Source organism: Pteropus vampyrus, unplaced genomic scaffold, assembly GCF_000151845.1.
Source record: "Pteropus vampyrus isolate Shadow unplaced genomic scaffold, Pvam_2.0 Scaffold242, whole genome shotgun sequence".
NCBI classification, from domain to species: Eukaryota; Metazoa; Chordata; class Mammalia; order Chiroptera; family Pteropodidae; genus Pteropus; species Pteropus vampyrus.
Window position 1 is genome coordinate 1,830,120 of NW_011889023.1, and position 19,981 is coordinate 1,850,100.

At 31.5% G+C, this 19,981-nt stretch overlaps 1 protein-coding gene across 9 annotated transcripts in view; it reads right to left on the bottom strand.

Annotated features, from left to right (window-relative positions):
• The window catches only part of USP25 (ubiquitin specific peptidase 25), a 91,469-nt gene that overhangs the window by 12,249 nt on the left and 59,239 nt on the right, over positions 1-19,981 (bottom strand). For 4 of the 9 annotated variants that reach the window (XM_011374254.2, XM_023519971.1, XM_023519974.1 and 1 more), the window contains 4 exons: positions 16,081-16,220; positions 11,080-11,193; positions 9,002-9,097; positions 1,013-1,191 (listed from right to left, as the gene is read on the bottom strand). In XM_011374254.2, the coding sequence (XP_011372556.1) occupies positions 1,013-1,191; positions 9,002-9,097; positions 11,080-11,193; positions 16,081-16,220 (529 nt within the window). Of the gene's footprint in view, positions 1-1,012; positions 1,192-4,956; positions 5,044-9,001; positions 9,098-11,079; positions 11,194-16,080; positions 16,221-19,981 lie in introns of those variants that run through there. The other 5 variants (XM_023519972.1, XM_023519970.1, XM_023519973.1 and 2 more) reach the window with 3 other exon arrangements.

Consider the following 19,981-nt stretch of genomic DNA (forward strand, 5'->3'; position numbering starts at 1 on the left):
CCTCATGAAATATATTTAGTTATCATACACACCTTACTCTGTCTTTCAAGCACAATAGAAATTAGGTTATTAAAACAAATTGACTATGTACAGTCCCCAGGACAAATAATTGCAAAAAAAAAAAAAAAGAATTAAAAGTCAATGTGATTATTCCATAAATCTCTTCCCCAAATTTAAGAGCATATATTTATTGGAACACAGTCCATTGACAGCCCAGATATAAGGGCCATAATCAGTCATATTTCTGAGTTTTGTAGTCATATATAACAAAATCAGTAATGCCAAAACTACTACTAATTAAAATAGTTAACAGCCAACACTCACTAAGCACTCACTGTCTACCAGCTATTGTTCAAAACCGTTCACTTTATCCTAAATTTCACAGCAGACACATAGTGAGGCAGGAATCAATCCTGGAAGCTTTGTTTCTCTTCATAGTCTCCTCTGCCAAACATATTTTTAATTCAGTATTTTTGAGACAGTCATAAAAGGATAATCATTTATTTCAGAATTAAAATATGATTACAGTGAAGCCTATATTTCCTTTAATAGTATTCATTTTAACGAGAGTAAATTTTAATTTTTAACATTAGTAAACAGTTTTAAGGGGCTTCTAAGAGAAAGTATGTTTTGGTAAAACAAAACTAATTTAACCAATTATCTGACCCAAAATATCCATAGTGTAAAGATTGAGAAATTCTTTATTTCTTTAAAATATTGAGTTCCAAAAGGGCAGCAATTATAGTATACTCTTTTGTGTATCATTATATTGCTTAGCTCAGTACTTTGGTTCACAATTAAAATGTATTAAAACCATCTGAATTATTTTTAGTTCAAACTTTTGAAGGTCATGATTATAAAGTATATAAATTACAAAGCAACTGCTCGAATTAAGTGAAGTCAAATTTTGTGCTGTACTTTATCTTACATATTTGTGTATATGTAAAATGAACATTCAAAAATTGCATTGAGAGCTATAAAAAGACAAACAATTTGAGCATTTTCAAATTACCTTTCATCAAAACTCAAATTTCTGTCTCCAAATTGTTCTAGTAAAGTTTTCTCAATGATTTTCTTTGGTGCCTGGTTCTGGATAAAGTAGACCACTACATGATGTAGACGATAATCTGTTTCTGGTGGGGTGTCTTCTTGGGCCAATTTAAGCAACCTTGAATACTCCAACTTAATTGCCTAGAAAATGCAACAAAAATGCCAATTTTGGTTAATTATAATAATTAAATCCTTTAGTATTGTAACTTTAATTATTCTTGCATTCAAACACTTTTTTCCTTTTAATCTAAAGAATATTGTCCCATGTTCCGTAGTTTAAAAGAACTTTCTGAAAACTGACCACATAAACCCTTCCTATCCCTTCACTATGTTTTGTTTCCACGCAGAGAAGTGACAAAATAAACAATACATTTAAGCTATTTAATTCTGTAAAACTTATTAGAGGCTGGTCAAAGTCTATTCAGAGGCATCCCAAGATTGAGATGCTAAGTATCTCCTACCTTATGCTTTCTAGTATCAGTCTGATGTATTGTCTAATTTCCCAAATTCTGAGGCTGAAATACAGGTTCTCTAGAATAACCATATCTGAAAGAAAATGGCTCTGGAATGTATAATATCACTATAACTAATTTTTAGCTTAATAATCAACAAATAAGGGATGAAAATGCAAGTCCTGAGATTGTAGTTACCCCAGAATGAATTTGTTGTTTCAAAAATATTTGCATTTTGTTAGTATATTAATTCTTTATTAATTAATATTATCTCTATTACTACCCTTGATGCTTGAGCTTACTTTACAGAGAGAAATACCTTATAATTTAAAACTAACTATAACAGGAAATAAATACTAATACATGTTTCCACACATGAGCAAATAATTTGGAAAATATTTCTCATATAGAAATATGTGTAGTTATAGATCAAATACTGATTTACAAGAAGTTTATATGATTAAAGATAATAATTTTTAAAATATTCATTTATCTTAGACTTAAATCTAAATTCTAGCCCTATTAACTATAAAATATTTTGGAGCTGCATGAAAAATACATTATAAAAAATCTATTTTACTGGAAAGATTTTTCCTTTTATTAAATGAATAACTCTCTTAAGCAATTCTTGGCCATACAGATATTACCATCTATGTAGCTATATTTTATAGAAGGGAGAAAATATAACTGACAAACATTAAATGAAATGTTGTAGTTATATATTCTTATACTTCATTAAGGGGAAGCCTAATAAAATCCTTTCTATATTGCTTAGCATTATAAACAGAGTAATTAATTTATAGCTAAAATTAAATATTCCAATTATTTTAGTATATACATGTTATTCTAAGTCTTAAACTTGTGGTTAAATAGCCATGAAAATTAACTATATTTTGATATGTAAGATTATCAAGGTTCACTTCTTCACATACATAATTAGATAGAGCACATAAGCTTTGCTTGGAACTCTTCAAAATCTCCCTATTTTACCATTTTGAAAAAAGGCATGTGTTAATTTGAGAAGAAATATAAAACAAAAACAATAATTGTTTTTCCTTACTATGGCCCTTAGACAATGATCACTATAGGCTATTACAAGGTTTTTTGAATATTCAAATATTTCAGATATCATGCTTTTGGCCAAAATTAGTATGGCAAAAATAAATTTGTATTGAGCTTCTTAAAATAATATTATGGGTTTAGAGATAAGGAATGATAACACTAAATAGTTATCTATTTTTCTACCTACTTTCAGAATACAGTCTGTGATTTTTTTTATAAGTAAATAAATTTCTTTTAAAGAGCTGGTATGTATATATGTATGTGTATGTATATCTTCTTTTACTCTAAGATTATGTTTCTCTCTTGATTTTGCTCTATTTAAGATTCACCCAATTTTCACAAGTAAATACTGAAGTTTCAATCTCTAGGTGTTTAAACCAGTAGAGGTAGAAAAGCATGCCTAAATTTCTAGGAATAATTTTTCAAACACACACACACACACACACACACACACACACACACACACACACTTTTTACCAACAAATTCATTTCTCATTTTTTTTGAATTTATGAACTTCCTTCTTAAGTTTTCTGACTTTTATTTTTCTCCCTTCTTTAATTGCCCCCCACTCACCCCACTTTCACCCCTGACCTAAGAATGTTGCCATCTCCCCTTAAGAACTGGATCTCTGAAGGCGGGGCATCCCCTCCCATGCACTCGTGGAGCACACCAGGGGCCTAGCATCTCCGGCGCACTCGGAGTATGGTCCGTGACTCCACCTGGGGCGCAAACCCAAGGCCTTCTACATGTAAAGAAGATGAGCTAAACACTACTTTATGAAGCCACTGAGTTTTCTGACTTTTAAAATGTACTGTAGTCATATCTATTCCTTCAAATTTTCAACAGATGTACCATGCTGATATATTTAACAGAGCTTTATACAATCTATCATTAATAAAGTTAATACTGTTAAATTTACCTCATATTAATGCCTCAGAATTCTTTATTTATCCTCAGAATTATATTTGTCCTTTCCATACTTTCTGGTTGCCTATGAAGGCATTTACTTAATTATCATAGACACTACAATGAAACCACCACACATTTACAAAATGAAATGTGACATTGGGAATTAGGTGATGGAACTGCTTTAAATTTAATTAACATCTTTTTCATCAGACTTTTAACTGGGTCCTACTAATTAGGCCCAATGTTACCTATTTAAAACCTCCTTTTTTAGGCTTGTCTCCCCACAAATGCACATGTACCTTTGTTTTGTTTTTTAAGTTCTCTCTATATATGATGTTCTTTCTTGTTCATTCCCTATCTACCTATAGACAAACCATTCAATAAGACTAGTTTAACTCTCTTTAAAAATCTTCAGTTCAAAGGGTTCATGATTTCTACTTAGACATTTTTTACCTTTCTAAATCATATTCTAAAATCATATTCTAAATTTATAACTTCTTACAGACTTTATCTGATTTAACTATACATACACATTAGAAGATACCAAGTATACAAATATACAATATACTTTGGAGGCAGTTAGATCTACTGGAAAATCGGTTAGACTAAGATTCAGAAAACTAGTACGCTATTTACTAATTGTGACATAAAACCAGTCACATAATTCTCCAACTTTGAATGCTTTTCTCTCTAAAATAAAGTTAATTGAGTACTGAGAGTATGCATGTAGGTGTGTATGTGTGTATATGTTTAAAATGTCTATAAACTATTTTTAAAAAACTGCGTGTATCAAGAGATGAAGAAAACTTACTTCACATTTCAGAAGAGCAGAATCATATAGACTATGTTCTTTGACCAAAATACAATACAAACAGGAATTAAAACTGAAGATAGATCCCCAAACTAAACACTTAGGAATTTAAAAATACTGTTTTAAATTATTCTTGAGCTGAAAGAATCAAAATTATATTAATATTGGAATATTAGATATAAAAATCTATAGGACACAGCCAAACTGGTAGTCAAAAAAAATTCCAAATTAAGCAAAATAGAATAAAATTTATTTCAAGAAGCTAGGGAAAGGAAGAAAATGAATCAAAATAAAGTAGAAGAAATAAAATAATAAGACAATTGAATATAGATAGTCAACATCTTTTTCTTTCCAAAAGCTGGATATAATACCAAAAATGAGAGAAAACTGAACACCAGAAATAAGGTGATAATACTGAAAACACAGATAAAGGCTTTAAAAATTATAAAAGAATAATACATATAACTTTATGCCAATAAAGTATAACATCTTGATTAAACAGATGATCATCTTGGAAAATATAAATTACCAGGATTGCTTTAAGAGGTAGAAAAAACTGAAGAGACCCAGCAAAACTACAGAAGAACTGAAAAGATTGCCCAAGATCTGCCCAAGATCTGTACCCAAAAGATTGCCCAAGATTGCCCAAGATCTGTACCCAATAAAGGAATCAGGCCCACACTGTATTAGAGCTGTGCTGTTATGCCAAAATCTTCAAGGACCAGATGATTTCTATGATATCTAAACTGCTCCAAAGCCTGAAAAAAGGGGAGAGTCTCCTTAATGATGGATTATACAAGGCTAGTTTAATCTGAATATCAAATATTGACAAATATTAAAAGAAATTATAGATCAATTATCTATGAACATAGATATCAACATCCATATCTATTTTTGATATCACTGTATACCAAAAGAATATGTAGAAACAGATAATGTTTACAATGATTAAAAAAGAGTCAATGTTAAGATATTTACATTTCGAGGATTAAGGAGAAAACTGTTCAGCAACTCACATAGATGCATTAAAAGTTTTCTAAATTCCAGCACCAGTTTAAAAGAAAACTCCTATGAATTTAAGATGTTTTTAAATTTATAAGAGGAATCTAATAAAATCAATATCCTTAATAATAAAACACATTCTCATTAAAATAAAGAACCTCTAAAGTTCTTTTGTTGTTTAAATTAAATGAGCATTTAACCTGCTAAGAAATTTGATTCATCTATAAGTTACAAATTGTATTTTGTAGTTTGTCATTTATCTTTGTTTTTCAGCATCTTACTTTGTAGAATGTTTAAAATCTTAAAAATAAAGCAACATTTTCTTTATGGGTTTAGGGTTATATGAATATTTTCAAAATTATACACATCTTTAATTTTAGTATCTTCATTTTACTTTTTGTTTAGATGCCTAGATATGGGATTTTGTTTTCTTCAAATAGAGAAATAGCCAAACAGTCCACACATAAAATTTTAACTAATACATCTTTTTTACACTGGCTTAATTACCATTGATAAATGGGTTTCTTTGGTCTCTCTATGCTGCTGTACATTTTATATCTACTGAATAAACAAAAGAGTAATAATAATAATAGGCATTTAAAAATAAAAGAGTGATAAAGTTAGGTCAACTGGGAACAACTGTTTTGAAGTCATAAAATAACTAGTAAAACAAAAGTTTCATAATATAAGTGTTATTACTTCATTAAAATCCTGAGTGTACTTTAATAGGTATAGAAAAAACTATAAAAAAGAAATTTTAATGTCTTTTAAAGTAAATGAAAAAAAGGTAAATTAACTCCACAATTAAAATTATCATATGACCTTCCTACTGCCACTCCTGTATATACACATAAGCAGATAGTACTTTGAGGATATTCTTCTTTTTTTTCCTCCTGGCTTTTATTTTTGTTCATCATAGTAGCCCTGTACTGCCTTTCTCTGGATTTCATTTTTACATGATAGAAACTTCTGTTTTTAAGCCACTATTATGTGGGAATTTTCTGTTAACCATGAACACTAATTCTAACAAATTGTCAAATTGGCAGAGGGACCTAGGTGTCTTTCCTCATATATTTTTCCAGCTCTGCCTGCCTATTGACTCTTTCATATTACGTTTATGGGGCCAACTCCTGTGTGGGAGGGCCTGTGGTTAAAGCTGTAACTGTGACTGGATGGGTTGGTAATTCTTCCTAGTTCAGAGGTTGAACCTTAGCAAGTTCACTTATCCAACCTGATGTAAGTTTCATTTTGCAACTTATATTTTTATTGGTAACAAAGCTAACATTTTCATCACATGGTTTTACCACTAGCAAACATATATAACACATAAAAAGTTGGCCTAATCATAATACGTAAGGAAATCCATATATAGAACCTAGCTAAAAAGCCAATAAAAAAATGAACCCAACAAAGATTTTTTTGGTAATGTGGTAGAAGAGATATAAAAAAATTCCCTTCTCCCTCAATTTATAATAGACTAAGAATTAAAAAATAAAAATTAAAACGATATTATATCTAATTTTAAAAAATAGGAAGACAGAAGTGGCCATCATACATGAGACACTGTGCTATATACATATTTTAGACATCTCTATAACTGAATGACTGCACTTTGTATACATTACTTTTGTTATTCATTTACATAACCGATTTTCTAAAATCATGTATTATCAGCCAGAATTTCCCTAATGCTATTTATCTATACCAACAATATACATTAATTTTAAACTGATAATGTTTACTTATAGAAAGAGAGACATGTGTGAGATATAAATAATACACAACGGACAGCATGCAAGGGGCATCCCCAGGGTGATGGTGAAAGGAGATCTCAAGATACTAGTTATACACCAGGAGTAAAGGAAAAGCGGTGCAGTTGGGAGCAGGTCATGAAGCTCTAGAACTGATTTTTCCAAGAAGATAAAGTTGACAAAGAATAGAAGAGGAGATTTAAGCGAATAGTGGAGAATTTAGAAGTGAATCAATGATACACATAGAAAACTAAACAAACCGAAAAACAAAACACTAACTCTGAGGAAAATAAAAGCTAAAAAAGGTAAAAGTAATAATGTTTATGACTTAGCTGAGTAGCATATATAGAAATAATACAAAGAATTCTGATTTAAAAAAAATGACAAGATTTTGTGTGTGTGTGTATGAGAGAGAGAGAGAGGAGGGAAACTGTATGTGCCAGTGTATGGGGGGTCAGGAGAAGAAAGGGCTCATCACTCACTTCTCATAGCAGAGAATTCAAAAATGTGTAAACTAAGAATCATAAAAACAGAAGTATTCTACTGAAAGTTACGGAATGAATGCCAAAGGATTAGATAAAATAATTGAAAGCTGTCACCATAGGGGAAGGGGGTGGGGTGACTAAGTATAATTAGTTAGCTCTTTGAAATACATCGAGAGATTAATTTCATAAAAATGAGACTTCCAATTCAATATAAAGATACCTAACTGGACAAAAAGTGACAATGGCACTGTAAAGGATAGTTAACTTTACCACAAGAAATAGATGAAAACTTCGGAAGACATATATCCAGTGTTTTTTAAGAAAATACAGACTACCTAGGAATGAGGGTGAATGTTTAAATAAATTTTTTTTAAGAGTAGTTTTTTAACCTTTCTTAAGGCATCTTAATAGGGTGATCAACTCATCCTGGGACCATTTTGCTGGAACTTCCCCAGTTTAGCACTTAAAAGTTCCTGTATCCCAGGAAACCCCACAGTCCTGAGCTTTTCAGGGTGGTTGGTCACATTACTCCTAACAAGTTCAAAAGCGTTTGTTGACAGGCTACTATGTACAAGGCCTTTGTTTTGTACTACATGTTGGAAGAAATACTAAAAATAAGCAGTTTTTTGAAGATTAAGTTTGATGATGGCAATTTTAAAGGGAAAATTTTAGACTTTTAATGTTAAGGGAGCCTGCAGCTTATTGTAGTGAATTATACCTCAATATATGTTTCATTTTATTTTTTTTAGAAAAAAAACAGTAAAAAGTTGATAGGAGTAGAAAAATTTGGTAGATTTCTAATCTAAATAAAATGACAAAATAGAGTGTTTTAGTTTTTCAAATATGTAAAAGCAAATAATATTGTAATCAAAACAATCAAAACACTGTAAAGATCTGGCATTAGATGGAAAAAAGATTAAGTCATGGAATAATGCATCAGCTTGATGTTCTCACATGTCTTGAAATGACTAGGATATCAAAAATTATAGGAAAAACATAAGTGAATAAGAAACATAAAAAGATAATACATGAACAAATTATTTTAAAAACAACCTAATAAAGAAAGCAATTTAGTACCACATGATAATAAAATTAAAGAAAAATATTATAATATTGACTAATAGTATTATGAAAATAAACTATTATCAGAAACAGTTACTTAGTTCCTTGTATTGTTCATCACTACCTTTTATTCCCTTCAAATAAAACCACAATTCAAATTTTTGCTAACAAATCAGAGGTACACTATTAGGGTAAATCAGGTAAAATGCTTTGTTTCTGATTAACTATCTGGATTAAAAAAAACACCAGTCTTAGATTCATGCAAACCTCCCCTTCCCCCGCCTCGGAACATTAGGTGACCATGGCTAAGACAGGAAAAAAGAAATCATACAGAAAACCAAAGTTAGTTCAAGAAAATAAAACATTTTAAGAAATTTAATTAAAAATAAAAAAGAAAATGAAAAGGTTAATTGTACCTTAAAGAACCCTGCTTCAGGGCCACACCTGTCATATACACTCCTGGATTTACCTATCGCCATGATAATACCTTGCATGTTCGGTGTCATCATGATCTGCCACAGGGATTTAAAGTGAGAGTTTTTGAATGATTAACATAAAAAAAAATTTAAAAACCCCAAATAATTTCTTCACATGCAAGTTTAAAAGCCCTTTTATTCAATATTTGTAAATCAGATATTGCATTTTTTATAGCAATTGTGATCCAATATGCACGTAAGTATCTTTCACAATCATCTGTACAGGGCCACATCTAGTTCATATGGTGCCTTTGTGCAAAATGCAAAAAGGCATCCTCTCTAAATCGAATAATTTTAAAAAGGCACCCTCTTCTAGACGAATTAAAAAAATGTGCTATGCTGTGAGAGAATCATTATTTAGAAATAGCAACAATCTTTTTATTAAAAAAGGTGCCTCTTCTTTAAGGCTTGAGGAGTTTAGCATGAGGTCAATCTCAACTCCACTTCTGCCCATTGGCTAGGTATCCCTGCACAACTGTACAACCTGAACATCATAAGCAGCAGCCCTGTATCCATAGGACTTAGTTCCAAAGCACATGCACTGTTAAACTGTCACTCCAATTAAAAAAACAAAACAAAATTCTGCCAGTAGCATAAGCAGTTGCACAAATGTTAGTGTTAAATGAGTAATCACAATTCTATTTTTTTTTAATGCCAGAAGGCTCACCCTAAAACAAGTACTCAGGTACTTGATCAACAAATTAACATTTTTAATAACTGACATCAGTTTCCATAATTTTCAAGCACCATCATGGTATTAGAATAGTTAGCTGGAAAACACACTGCTATTAAGTAATAAATACTGAAGTATATTCTGTTTTCATAATAGATTGTTCTTAGCTGTTTACATTTTAAAATATCTGCAGAATGAAATAACTCAAGGCACTATGAAGCTATGATGTTAGAGCTATTGAGAGATTACATCCATTACCTCTGATTCACTGAACCTATTACTCATAGTATTTATTTTGGATAATAAACTGAGATTTGCAAAAACATTAAATATTTCAGAAAATCCTTCTTACTAGTTCCTATCTCACAAACCTGCTTCTTATTCTTTTCATGGCCATGCTTTCTTACATTGATACGGTAATATTAATGCCTTTATGACACTTGAATTTAGTGTCATACATTTTAACTCTTATATAATAGTTTAATTATAACCTTGGAGTAAGACTGGAAAAAAATTACTTGAAAAAAACTAATATATATTCAATTTTCATCCATGCTAATAAAAACTAACAAATGATAGAATCCAAGGTCTTCTCAGTTGTTACTACTCAGAAACAGCTTTTCTGGCCCTTCTTGAAATATGGAAAAGATCAAATATAAGAGTTTTAAAAGTGAAAAATAGGGGAAAAAGTCTGATGGGACCAGGATAACAGCACATTTTCATGTGGATTCTCAAAAACTATACCGTGAGAAGCAAAAATGCCTTCATACTATTAGAAAACTAAGTAGATGAGAATCAACAATGAAGGGATAAGAATAAGATGGAGGTTCTATTGTGTATAAAACACTGGTAGACATGAAGCAATGTTGGTGAATCACTTAATTCACAGTCATACAGAGGTTACAAAGCAAAAATATCAATGATCTATTCACAATTAGGATGTAAGTTCTTCTGGCAGAAAATGGTGAGCAAAGTATTATAATAAATAACTGAAGTAAAACAGGAAAATAAAAATTACTTTTAAATGTTCAAAATTTTTTCTATTTAAATAAACCTTATTGTAGTCTAACAACCTGAGAGTAACCTGATCCTATGTCTGCATAAAATAATTAACACTAGAAACATAAAATTATTATTTTGATAAATTCCATGAGCTTTCTACTTAAATTTTCACTTGAAATTCAAAGTTATGTTAGCAGCGGGGAAGGTATTTCAGACTAGGAGTGGCACAGCTGAATGTTATGCATCAATAGACATAAGTGTGAAGGTGCAAGCATGCCCAAAGTAGTTGTATTAAATAGTAATAAATAAGTAGAAATAGTGCAGAGTGCTATAATAAAGGTACCTCATCATCATAACCCCCCTCCTTTGACTCAATCACAAATTTCCCTACATTAGGAATCGCCACCTCTACAACTTGCTGGTTAGAAGGTGGTTCGCTTGTGGTACTTTCAGGTTTCTGCAGAAGAAAATCATTAGTATGAACATTAGAAAAGAGAACAATAGAAGCACCCTGTTTAAGTGTAGAAATTCTTGAGTCTTTTATAAATATCTGCATTTGAAAAAAAACAAAACCTGCATTTGCGTAGTATGAAATGAAACCACCTAAAATTGAGTATTAGAAACAAATGAATTAAAGTGATAATACTAGAGGATCTCCAGCTTTCTCTTTGCAACTCAAACACTAATCATTTTTTTCCCCCACAAAGCATCTTGGACTCTTAAATCCTTAAAAACAATAAACAGTGGAGTTGTATTTCCTACGGCTGTTTTTACAGCTGAAGGTTTTATTATTTTTTTAAATAATAAATTATTAATTAAATTCCAATACCTCCCAAAAGTCTTTCTTGATATCTCTGTCAAAATAAGATATGACCCTCCTCTGAACCCAGAAAGGTTTTAGGTTTTCTTTCTTATGATTGTACCTGTCTATCCTTTCTACTAATCAATTGTATATTCACTTAACAGCCATACTCTAGTGTGCTTAACTCTAACAGTCTATGAAATTTAGAACCATATTTTTACATCTAAGTATACAGTGATTTGTTTTTGGAAAAGCTGCTGGAAAATACCATTTTTAACAACTCAGATTTCTTTCTTTCTTTTCTTTAACAAATTCTATGAATTTCACTAATCCTCAGTAATAGAGTGGAAGCCAGTGTGAAAACAGGAAAGTCTACTCAAAGACACTAATATGGTTCATTCAAAATACTGTTGAGTTTCACAAGGGTCTTATTTTACTGAATAGATTTATAACCACCATTTACTATTTCTATATACATAAATTTCAAAAGTACAAAGTGCTTCAAAGCAACTTGCTTAAGTAATTTCAAATTGCACCATGTAAATTTTCCAAAGCAAAGATAAACTTTAGTTCTGACATAAATGGAAAACTTTAATAAGAGCAATTAAGGGGTTTTATTTCAATTTAAAATATAGGTACATTTTAGTTATGTGAACATATTCTACCTTTCAAGAAGTACACATGCAGAAAGTATTTAACAATAAAACAAAACAAATGGCTGTCCCTTTTAAAAGAAATGGTATTTTTCACCATAACATTTTTAGAAAAGGTTTCTTATTTGAGTCTCGAGTTTTTAAAGAGAAAATAACTAACTTGCATGGTTGTCATGCTCATGAGAAATAATATTCAGGTAACCTAATACCTGGTGCAAAATTATTGTTCTATAAATTAGGCATTACCAATATTATTATACTGTGCCACTTTAAATTGCTTATATTTGAATAATTCTAACTCAATATTACTATCCCAAATATCCTAGAGTGATATGCCTAGCCCATGATTTTTAATTGAAGATTTTTAATCCTTATAAGATTTTAAAGAGGAATAATTGTCGTAGGTCTCCATTCACAAGAGCGAAATAAAGCAGTTAAATGAAAAATCTGTCTGGCCTTTTAGGTGAAAAATTCCTCACAAGCAAATCAATCCCAAACAATACTGTCTTAAGAGGAGAAAATATAAATTTAGGCAAGTAGCAATCAGGAAATGTATTCTTAGAATATGGATCCTTACAAAGCAACACATTCCTTTTGGGAAAAAAAAACTGCACTTAGAAAAAATAAATGTTTTATAAACCTTTCCAGTTACTGCAGAATAATTTCAACAGCATAATAGTGATGGGTGAAAACTGAAAAAGGGAAGAAGCTTGGATACATATAATTATTCTGTAATATTGTTCATCGAGTGTAGCTGAAGTAAAACACGTGTATTGCTTTACTTCAACTACACCCGATGAACAATACTACAGAATTATTATATTTTTCTATTACTGTCAGGCCCTATATGAACACTTTAACAAAGGCTGAATTTGAAAGAGATTAAAATAAGTTCCTCAGTTGCAAAAAATTAAAATACAAAGATTTTTATTAACTGCCTGAAATCCACTAAAAATATTATTTATTTAAAAAGTGATCACACAAAAGGGGGTTAGAAAGCTATTTATCTGGACCCATTTCACTCCCTTAATATGCTCATATCTTTTTACTCTGCAATTCAATTACACAGAAGCTAAAGAAATAACCTGAAATATGGAAAAAGTTTCCTTTCTAGCAGCCTATTTATCATAATATAAAAGTAAAAATAAATATACAATGGGGGAATAGGTAAGTAAATAAGAACTTAATCTCTCAATGGAAGAATAATGATTAAATGTTTTTTATAAAGAGTTTACAACATGGGGAAATGGTTATGCTATGTGAGGTGACTAAAAGTGAAAAGTTAAGATATAAAAATTTATATACAGTAGTAACTCAACTACAAAAATAAATTCCAAATCTGTATATAAAAATAACGATGAAAGAAAACGTATCAACATGTTAACTGTGTTTCACTCTGGATAGTGGGACTATGTATGATTCTTTCTTGGAGTCTACTTTTCTCTATTTTTCGAATTTTCTAAAATATTTCATTGAAATTTAAGGACATTCTTCTAAAAAGCAAGCTGCTTAAGTGTTTTCAGTATCTCTCTGTGGTTTCTGTGATTCCAAGCTTTCCAGGGAATTCTTCTTACACTTAGGTTGGAGCCTAATAGGTCATTTATTTGTGAAATGGTTAGGATTTAAACAACAAAAGAAAAGTAAGAGCTACTTAGTGCCTACACTATACTATAGGCACATTGAAAAAAAAAAAAAAGATCTTATATTAATCCCACAATCGCCTCCATTATATATAAAAGAAAACAAGTTTAGAGAACTTAAGCAACTTATTCAAGTTTGCATAGCTAGTAAGAAGTAAAACCAATATTCGAACATCAGGATTACCTAATCTCAAAGTATGAGACTCTTCATTTTTCAATTTAGTTTCTAAAGTATACCTTTAAATGAGAAAGCCCAGCAAGTGGTTATCATGATTCTAAGCAACAGACCATAAAACCAAGAACACAGGCTGCTTCAGATAGCCATGATTAACATATTCTTAGATATGTTGTAGGATTTATACAGACAATGGGGCCAACTGTTGGTGCTACTCCAAATGATAAGCCAAATGGAAAAATATTTATGCTAGTTGTCTGTCATATGTTCTTCATGACACCCTTTCTCAAGTTTAAGCAGTAGGTTGCTAGCTTATAAGATGATATTCATATTAATAAACTAAGTAATCAAAGTGCTGATTTCTGCAAATTTAAACTACACATGATTAGCCAAACTAAAAAATATCATGATTCTATGTTAAGCTAAGGAATGCTTTTGATTTCTGATACCAGTTAAAAGGATGATACTTATTAATCATAATGTAGGCTCTAACAAATAAAAATCCTAATCAGCAAAGGCCCTGGCAAATTAATTTTTTATGTCTGGCAAAAATATTTCTCCCTTTACATACTTCTCTGCCCTTTATCTCTCCCTAGGTTTTCTTCCTCTACCATCTCCAAGAACTAGACATCCCAGATCCATTAAAAGAAGCATTTTCCAGCAAGTGCTTTAGAGTTAGCAGGTGTTCATCTCAAGTTCAGTCAGAGTCTCTTGAGCATTTGCAAAATTTGCAAAATTAGGAAGGATAAAAAAAAGATATCTACCTATATTAATACATTGTTTTTTATAAAAATTTTTCAAATGTGAAATTAAATAATTTCTAATTATTTCATTCATCAAAACAAAATTAACGCAATTCCTTATTAATTAGACATGTCGGTTAATTGAGGTCTTATCACTTTAAAGACCTCATTGCAACTATAGTCAGTTATTGTTCAAATTAAGTTCACTTACAAAGTAGTAAATTATGTGTGTAAAATTATATGTCCTGTTCTGTTTAGTACTCTGGAAGGGGAATGTTCAAATACTAAAATTAGATATCATAAAACCTGCATTAGAGATGCTTATGCTCCCTAAAAAAAAGACTACAGCAACTGAATAGCTTTGTAGTATCAAATTCTTGAAATAACATCTCTCAGAATGTCATATTCACTGAAAACATAATGCAATATAAATTTTTTACAACAATGAATTTATACCAATTTATTGTTATAAAAAGACAAAACTGAGAATTATAATACAGAAAAATTAAAATGACAATTTTTGTACATGACCCTATTGAAATATGCATGAACCATTTTGTAAGGTCATATTTATCCTGCGAACACTACGCTAACCTAGAGAATCTAGTATTTTATTAATAAACACATTCCATGGAACAAGAAAATTATACTTTATATTCCTAATTATTCTAAAGTGATAGGACTAAAAATGGAAGGAGAGGTGAGAGACAGAAGAAATACAGTTGAACCTTGAACAACATGGGTTTGAATTGTGTGGGTCCACTTATACATGGATTTTTTTCAATAAATCCAATGAATGTATTTTCTCTTCCTTATGATTTTCTTAATTTTCTTTTCTCTAGCTTATTTTATTATAAGCATATGTTTATAATACACTTAACATACAAAATCTGTGTTAACTGACAGTAAAAATTCTAGTCAACAGTAAACTTTTGGTAGCTGAGTTTTTGAGGAGTCAGAAGTTACACATGGATTTTCAGATGCGTGGCGGGTGGCACCTCTAACCCTCACGTTGTGCAAGGGTCAACTTGTAATGCCAAATGTTATAGTTCTCTTTTTAAGTTCCCAATCAAGTGACCAATTTAGTCTATGAATATAATTTTTTGTATTTCTCTAATTGATACTTATTTTTTTAAAAAAGTATTTTTTAAATAACATCTGAGAAAACTACAGCCTGGGGGTTAGGTGACACCCTAAGCCACTGATTATGTGCACGACAGAGTCTTCCCTTGGCCCTGTCTCTTGACTCCCAGACAGGTCTCTTTCCATCACACTGCTAGGGAATGTTGTGAACATATCTACGTTCAGAGAGTTAAAAGAAAAATTCTTACCGACTGCAAAACTGTTTCAGGAGTTTTATCTTCATGATCATGTGATGCCTTGGTAATTATTTGAATAGTTTCTTCTTTCAAGTGCTTTGAGAAATCACTTCTTGATGGTTGCTCTAGATATTCTGGTTCTCCTGCTTGTGCTTCATGAGAAAAGAATCAATTGTATATCTAATAAAATCACAGAGCATCTATACTAAGACAACTCTATAATTTATTTCTAATGCAAAGTTATACAATAATCAATTTCACTCTTCTGTTTAAAGGGATATATCCTTCAACACACAGCACTTACCTCAGAATTAAAAAACAAACAAAAACAAAAACACAAAAAATACAGAAGTAATCAAATAATTACTGAAGGAAGTATCCATTATAGTTTATAACAAGGAATTCATAGTAAATTTTTCTTCCATAATAAGTACCAAAATCTCATTTTGGGAACCACTAGCCTTCTACCAAAAAAAAAAAAAAAAAGGATTTGGTTTCTAGACTAGGTTTCTACACAGAGCACAAAGAAGCTGTTTTTCAGGCCACAGTGTCCTTTTTTATACCCACCTTACAAAACCCTAACCTGGAATGAACTCAACCTTCTATCTTTTCTGAATTTGCCCCTGGTAGTGTGTTGTTAGAAGAAAAACAATTACAACTTGGCAAACTGGTACCTATATAAAGTCAAGATTTCAAATATCATCCCTTGAAGAACTCCCAAAGTTACAGATACTGTTCTGATGTCCAGACCCACTGATGCAACATTGTATTCTGGATATCCACTGAGTGTTTCATAGACAACTCCAAAGGCTTTATGTGGGCCTCTTCTTACATCTCCAACATAACCTTGTATCCTTTGCTCTTTGCTCAAAAAAGGGAGACATACTAACCTTTTTTCAACTTATCAAATACAACAAAGAGGTTTACTTCCAACCTTCGATCTTTCTTCATTTTCTTCCTTCTGTCTCTGTGTTCACCCACTCTCACTCTCCTCACCTAATAACTACTTTATCCTTTTGTTGAAATACCACTTCCTTGTGAAAGTACTACTAACTGCACCGTCCAGAGCAGGGTTTCTCATCCTCAGCACTACTGACATTTTGGTTTGGATAATTCTTTGATGTGGAAGGTTGTCTTGCACAACCTGGCACCTACCCGCTAGATGCCAATAGTATTGTCCTCCAGGTGTGACATCCAGAAATGTTTCCAGTATTGTCAAATGTTCCCTGGGAGACAAAAATTACTTCCAGATGAGAACCACTGCTCTAAGGTAACTTATACTTTCTTTTTAATAGCACTTACCACAATTATGACTTAGTTATTATTATAAGTATTTGTTTCAAGCCCACATCCTCTGCTGAACTGTAAGGGTAGAGATGCTATCTCCCTTTTCTATTGCTATTTCTTCAACACCTAGCATATAATAAAGTGCACAATAACTTAATGGAACAAATGAATTAACAAATAAATTAATTATTGGATATGAGGAATAAGAAAGTACACTAAAATGTTCTACATTACTGGGATTGGTTGAGTCCTTCCTCAACCAACTGGGCCATATATGCAGGGCCATTCATTTATCTAATAAATTTTAATTAAGCATCTAACTATGTGACAGGTATTAGGCTGGGACAGGGATGCTGAATGTGAACAATACAGCTGGTCTCTATCCTCATGAAGATTGCAGTCAACTGTAAAGAAAGTCATTGACCAAAGAATCACACAGCAATTGTGACCATATTATAATAATGCATTCTAGGAATACAATGGAAGAAAGGTAATTAAATTACGGGATATATGATAAAATGACTATTTAGCTGAAGGATGATGGGTTGGGTTTGCCAGGTAGAAGAATGAATAGCCCATGTCGTGAGCATGAGCTGGATTTGAAAGACCAGTGTGGCTAGACTACAGGACAAAGAGGAAAGATATGGCAAGAGATGGTGCAGATAGGGGCAAGATAAGGGCCTTTGAGTCACGTAAAAGTTTTGAGGGCAAAAGGAAGTGAATAAACGTTTTCAATACAATGGCAACACAACAAGTTTTAAGAAATTTATTCCAGCTACATAGTGAAGAACCGATCAAAGAGGAAAGTGAAACTAGAAATCAGTGAATGTACTAGAGAAAATGATCAAGAGAAGATTGTGCTTATGGATAATGGAGAGCAACAGAGGCAGAGAGAACTAGTTAGATTTAAGACCTATTTGGACACAAATAGGTTTGGAGACTGGATATGAAGATGACTCAAAGTTTCTACCATGAGTAACTAGGATGATGGAGGTGAAATATACTATAACAAGGAAAACCAGAAGAAGGAATGCTTACAATGTGTGTGATGAGAAGTTAAAAGTCCTCATTTCTGCGTTTCCTGACTGGACTGCAATGTTCTCTCACTGCCCCTTTATAATGAATATTGTAAAGAAAATTTTAGGCTACACCTCCAGCTTAGCAGAAGCCCCTACTAAGTTTCATACGTGGCTTAAGCCAGCTGCTTTAGGTCTTAATAAAGAGAAATATCTTGTCGATAACGCTTTTATCTGTGTTTGCCACTCTTTGTCTTTTCTCACTGTAATAGATAAAACATCAATGGTTGATAGCTTGTAAACTTAATGCAACGATGGTCAACAAATCCATCTGATCTGACATTGGTCTAACTCACTGAAACCTGGACAGTAAAATAGGTCCTTAGTACCAAAGTAATTTTATCTGATCAAGAGTCAATATATCTCAGGTCATCAGGGTCAAGGTTTCCTTCTACATAAGGATTTGAGTCCAAAAACCTTATGAGTAATGCTAAATGATTTTGCCTAAATTTCACACAGAACTATTTCCTCTAAAGTTTTCTGTGTGTAATCTTCCAGGGAACATATCTGAGTGGTGCTGTAGTCACAAGAGGGGAACATACGAGGATTTGAGATCTGGGAGTCTGGAAACAAAAACCCAAACTTCATTCTCAATGTATTTACTGAGCCTGTGCCATTTTCTGTATTTTGGTATTAATAATGTAAAAAAAAAAAGACATAAAATTCACTCACTTTAAGGAATTCTCAATAAAAATCAGATATATATAAACTTCATTACAGTGTAAAGTACTATATGCAATAGCAGTTATGCACAAGGTTCTACAGAAGCACTGTGGACCCAATACACACACTCAGGATAATACTGCATGTTAAGAAAGATTCTCTAGAAGAAATGCCAACTGAGCTGAGTATTGAAGATTTTGTAGAGAGGATTATCTTGGAGATGGAGAATAAGATTCCAGGCAGAAGAAATAACATATATAAAGGCACTGTAAGAACAGATAAAAGATGAATAAAATGCTGGCTATTAATGAATCTTTATACCAGTCAGCAAATTAAAATACAAGTACAACATGATTTGGTAGTGAGAAGAGATTAGGATTAAGAGGAAAAAGATAATAGTTGTGACAGGGGTAAATTTAGGGGTTCATAAAGACTTTGGGATATAAGGTCTTAAAGAATAGGAAAAATTTCAAGGATATTGATAGTTAGAGGAGATTTTTAAAATGAAGGATACTTGATGAACAATGCCATAATGATAGGCATTATGCAAAGCAAGAGTAATGAAGAAAAATCTGGTTTAGATATAACATAAGTAGGTATTCATTGGGAAGGAGCCTTAGAAGAATTACAAAGGAGTGAGATTCAACAGAAGTTCCTCATAACAAAGAAAAGAAATATTGGCTTCATTTTGTCAAATCAGAAGAGTGAAAAAAATGTTGACTAGAACAAATGAATAACCAAAATGAGAAAAATAAAAAGCTCTTTCCATGACTCAGAGAGAAGCGCTATTAATATTTTTAGTAGCATATATTTCTAGACTACTTTACCTACCCACATTTTACAAACAAAAAGAATTATTCTGAATATATTGTTTTTAACTTAATATA